This window comes from Tiliqua scincoides, chromosome 2, assembly GCF_035046505.1.
Source record: "Tiliqua scincoides isolate rTilSci1 chromosome 2, rTilSci1.hap2, whole genome shotgun sequence".
Taxonomy (NCBI): domain Eukaryota; kingdom Metazoa; phylum Chordata; class Lepidosauria; order Squamata; family Scincidae; genus Tiliqua; species Tiliqua scincoides.
In genome coordinates, this window is record NC_089822.1 from 118,687,058 (window position 1) to 118,692,574 (window position 5,517).

General features: G+C 46.0%; 1 protein-coding gene across 1 annotated transcript; it reads left to right on the forward strand.

The window, feature by feature from the left end:
* Nucleotides 1-390: 390 nt before the first annotated feature.
* Nucleotides 391-5,124, forward strand: LOC136638695 (olfactory receptor 1f45-like). Its single transcript, XM_066612729.1, has 2 exons — nucleotides 391-1,301; nucleotides 5,091-5,124. Exons 1-2 carry the CDS (start codon nucleotides 391-393, stop codon nucleotides 5,122-5,124), a joined length of 945 nt encoding a protein of 314 aa, XP_066468826.1.
* The last annotated feature ends 393 nt before the right edge of the window (nucleotides 5,125-5,517 follow it).

Sequence of the window (5,517 nt, forward strand, 5' to 3'; positions counted from 1 at the left end):
CAGATGTGAAACAGCAAGCAGCAGAGGAAGCCGTCAGCCCACAGCTCGTGCAAGAGGTCAACAGCTGGCCCTCGCGCTGAGAGCAGTCGCTTCAGACCAGTGCGGGCTTCAGCAAGTCTCCGATGGGCCAGAGGCTCACTGGAGACTGGGGGCTCCACACAGGCTGGATTGGGGGTCCCTGAGGGCTGCAAATGGCCCCCAGGCCAGAGTTTGGGCACTCCTGGACTAAACAATTGTTAAAGGTCCAAGATCCCTAAAGTTGAAAGTTTGCTCACCTCTTTCCTAATACAAAGATTTTATCTGTAGCTTCTTCTGAAGGGCACTATGTGTCCTTCTTGCCCGTGTCAGAAGACTCACTTTCTTTCTCCCATTTCTCTTTCTAGATAATACATGGGCAGTGACAACCAAACCAGAATGTCAGGATTTGTCCTCCTTGGTTTCTCCACCAAAATGGAAAACCAGAGGTTCCTTTTCCCCATCTTCGTCTCCATGTATCTGCTGACTCTCCTTGGTAACCTGATGATTATTCTGCTTATCCGAACTGACATCCGGCTCCTTCATGCCCCCATGTATTTCTTTCTCAGTCACCTCTCCCTGGCAGATCTTTGCTTTGCTTCCACCATTGTGCCCAAAGCTCTGGACAACCTGCTGTCAAACACAAAGACCATCTCCTACTGGGGCTGCTTCACCCAAATGTATTTCTTTGTAGCTTTTGGGATCACAGATAGTTTTCTTCTTGCCTCCATGGCATATGATCGCTATGTGGCCATTTGTCATCCCCTCCACTATTCAGCCCTGATGACCCGCAAGTGCTGCCTTCTACTGGTGACAGGATCCTGGCTACTGGCTCATCTCCACTCTCTGGTCCACACTCTCCTGATGGTTCGACTCTCCTTTTGTGCCTCCAGGATCATCCCTCATTTCTTCTGTGATGTCCAGCCTCTGTTGCGCCTATCTTGCTCTTCAACCCAACCCAATGAACTCTTGGCCTTCACTGAGGGCTCCCTAGTCATCATGGGCCCCTTTCTCTTCATTGTGATATCCTATATCCTCATCCTGAGGGCCATTTTGAAAGTGCCCTCAGCAGCTGGGAAGCGCAAGGCCTTCTCAACTTGTGGTTCTCACCTAGGAGCAGTGTCATTATTCTATGGCACCGTGATAGCTGTCTACATACAGCCCTCCTCAACCTACTCTATCACAAAGGATCGGGTGGTGTCAGTCCTTTATACCATGGTAACCCCAATGCTCAACCCCTTCATCTATAGCCTGAGGAATGAGGATGTAATGGGAGCAATAAGAAGGCACATAAATAGTCAAAGAAAATAGAAATATCCTTCCACATCTTTATGTTCTCTTATTTGCCTTGAACAGGGGTGTCCAAACTTTGTGGCAGGAGAGCCATATCATCTCTCTGATACTGTGTCAAGGGCTGAGAAAAAAATTTACATTTAAAATTTGAATCAATTTATACAAATTAATACATTAGAGGTAGAACTTGATGCACTTGGGACAATCAGGAATGTGCTTTCAGCAAACATACAAAACACATGGAGGCATACATTGATACATTTGGGACAATCAGGGATGTGCTTTCAGCAAACATACAAAACACATGGAGGCATACATTGATGCATTTGGGACAATCAGGGATGTGCTTTCAGCAAACATACAGACCAAGTTACGAGTAGAAATGGGGGGGGGGTTAAGTAACTCCCAGTTCATATTGGGCAGTTGTGGGCCAGCATGGGCTCCAGCAAGCCTCTGGCAGGCCAGAGGCTTGTTGGAGACTGGGAGCTCCCTGTGGGCCAGATCGAGCGTCCCTGAGGGCCGCAAATGGCCCACGGGCTGGAGTTCGGACACCCCTGGCCTAGAAGGTCTCCTGGATGGTTCAACCCTTTCTGTTTTCCCTCAAGGAATACTTGTCTAGGGCCTATATAAGTCACCCCAAATGCATGCTTTGGTGAGTGATTCATATTCTTGCCTAAAATTGTATAGTTCAAACACAGTAAGAAGACAGTAACATGTTTTTTGTACAGGAGTAGACTATTGATCTTCAACTGGAGGCCAGAATTCACAGTAGTCTGCACCATTGACTATTCTCTGTTGGCATCCATGACACTGAAGCATTATATGGCCATCAGCTGCCCACTGCACTATGTCATAGTGATAAGCAGCAAGGTCTGTGAACTTCTAGTGACCATCTGCTAGTTGGTCTTTCACCTTCAGCTCTCTTGCAAAGCCTCCTGATGCTATCTCTTTCTTTTGGGTCTTCAATCATGCAGCTTCCTTCTTTCGTGATGTCTTCTCATTACTCAAGGTTTCTTGTTTCATCACACAGCTGAGCACTCCTTTGTAAGTAAGGGTCTACTACTATTAGATTCAAGTAAGCTTCAGCCTATGAAACTCATGCTACATCCATTTATTTTCTTCAGAATACCACTAGACACTCTTATTTATGAACGGTTCAGCCCTATAGTGTGTATCAGCAGAACTTTAATATGCATGAATTTGTTCATTATAGATTGTATTGATAATTTCTTGTGCCTTCTACTTATGTCTCCCTAGTGTAGGGACCAATATTCTCCTGACAAATAAAATATTTTAAATTTTTCAAAAATGATTATCATTCCTTCATTCAACACTTCCATCCCCCCCCCCCCCATATAGGAAGGAACTCTTGAAATCCAGAGAAGGCAATAAGATGCTGAACTGGAGGTACTCTTATCCTGGATCAAGCAGACCAAGATTCTGCTTCAAGAAACAAATGCACAGTTCTGTGCTCAAAATCAGATGCAGCAAATTAATAACATTTACAAACATTTCTGTACTTCAATTAAAGGTACTCAGTTTCCAGGTTCACTGTAGCTGATGATTGGGCTTCTCGCTAAACTATTGAGGAGATAGTGTGGTGTCAGCAGTGGTCCCTTGTTTTGGCAAATCTGCAAAGTACAAGGTTAAAACTTTGGATTGCAATGAGTGTGGTTCACAGCTGCAATTGAGTTGAGTTAATGAGGACCTTGGAAACAAAAGTAGCATTTGCTAAGGAGAGAGACTCTCTGTCTCCCTCTTTCCCTGTCTCTCCTGCTGCGGCTGGAGAAACTCTGCTGCTGCGGCCTGAGGAAGACTGCAGACTAAAGAGAGGAAGGAAGGAGGGAGCTTTGCAGCCTGAGACAGTAAATTGGAGACCCACTGTGAGTCTCACAATGAGACTCGCCAGACCCAATTTCAAGCTGATCTGGGAATAGGGATGCAGAATGGTAAGTACCACTCATGGAGGGGGAGTGGTTCCAAACCCAGGATCTGGCCTGCTGGCTGGGATTTGGAGAACCCTGCTTTACTACTACAACAACAACAACAACAACAACCCTTAACCCAAAAAACTCTCACTTCTGAGGGGGCAAAATGAGACAATAGGCCTATCATGTAATTGGGGCCTGCAAGCCTGATTTTTCAAATGTAAAAAAAAGGCATGAGAGCACTGATCTAGAACAGACCATGGTATGGGGTAAGGGGGGCTTTAACCCTTTGTTTTCCATAGTCCTGATCCAATTCCCAAATACACCCCAGGACTGTTATTTACTTTTGAACGATCAAGCACACAGGACCCACTGACATGCTGGACAAATCACATGATAGGCAACTGATGGCCCTTATTCTCAGTTGAAGCTGAAGATCAACTGGAAAGTTTTTGGTTGCTTGAATGTGACCTTGTTTGGCCTTGAAACCCCACAGTTAACAGCTGAAAAAAAACATTTCTCTTAGCTCAGGCTAAGAGTTGGCAATAAATGCTATTTCCACCATCCCCTTGTAGATTATACAGCCTCAGTGACAGTGATTCTGGAAAGGGCACCAGATGTTTATGGTATATGTTATTTGATTTATTTACAAATAAACAAGTAGAGCACATGTGAAGGCAAGCAGCTGTGCTCTCCTACAAGACAGCAGAATTTACTACTATTGCACATCTGATCTCCAGAGGGGCCCCGGCATCCTAAAGTGCCTTAAGCTCCCAGCTCACTCGCTGCCTTCCAGTGTGGCAACCTATCATTTCCTCACTCTCACTTTACATCCATGGATGGCCCAAGCTGATCTGCTGCCTGACACTGCTCCTGAACCACTGAAAAAAACCACACAGAAGGCAGCGATTAAACCCCTACCCCCTCTTGCTCCTTCCTATGTCGCTATGTGAACAGGAAGTGCAGCCTATGCAGGAAGGAGCTACAGGAGGAAATAGGGGGCTGGGTGTCTGCAGTGATCCACTTCCTTACCATCTTACCTCACCCCTCCCTTGCACAATCCTTTCAAACAAATCAAGAAGTGCACTTCCTGATTTATTTCAAGAGCCCATGTGAGGAAGGTGGGAGGTTAGGGTGTAGGAACGTGGCCCTCTTCCAATCCCACTCATTTCATGGATGGGCTGGTCATGCTTTCGTGAGGGTTGACTTCCCCCAAGCTCTGGTAGCTTTCCTCATTCCAAATATTCCAGAGAGATTTCTGGAAACCTCCCACCCATTCACTCCCATTAAAAAACCTTTAACCAGACATCCATGGCTTTTAACAGCTGAGCTGCTTAACTATAGGAATGACCAGCAGCCAGTCCTAACAATTTTTTGGTCTTAAACATGTGAAGAAAATACAAAGCACCTTCAACATGGGGGGACAGAGGTCAAAGCACACTTTAATCCCCATTTTCAGCCCAACGTACTTTACCATTACATGTCTCGCAGCTATCTATTTCTGCAGGTCCTCTCATCTGTATTCTGTTGGGATTATTAAAACAGAAGCACGCTTGGTAGTGGCCTTCCCTGTCTCCAGGAGCAAGTCTGTCAAAATGTTTATTTTTGAAACAGAGTCTGCAGATGCAGCAGAACGAGGTGGTAGAATGAGCCAACAGACTGCGTCAGTTCAGGCCGCCACTAGAAGATTGACTCCTCCCCCACGTGGAAAGGACTTCCAAGTTCTCCAGTCCAGTCCTTTGCTTGTTGCACTGGTTTTTTATTTGCAGGGTATTTTTCCCATAAGGGAGCATTTTTAATGGGATCCCTCACCCACTGTCTGAACTAGCACAGTCTATTCTGCCCCCTCAAAAGTCTGTTAGCTCATTCTGCCGCATGTCTAAACTAAGTCTCAAGCAGAACTGACTGACGTTGTTATGGAAAGTCATGTCCATGCTTCACGGGGAGGAATGGAAAGATCCAGTAGAGGGTCAGGAGGCACAGCTACCTCATCCCCCATTTCACCAGGGAACATAAAGTTCAGGTTGCCACCAAGCAACTCTAACAATCAAGGTGCCAGCCAAGTTCTGTCTCCAGATGCAACCGTCATTAGAGGATTCTGAAGAAACTGTGAGGTGGGAAAAAAATGGAGAAATCAGAGTTACCTGTTCTGTCTTCCACTCCTAAGACTGGTCAGGGATCTAGGGACAACCTCAGCAGTAATACCGCCTCCTTCCTCTGTGGCGTTGAAGGCAACGTCCCAGGATGGAGCCTGGCTAGAGGCTCTGCCTATTTCACTAAC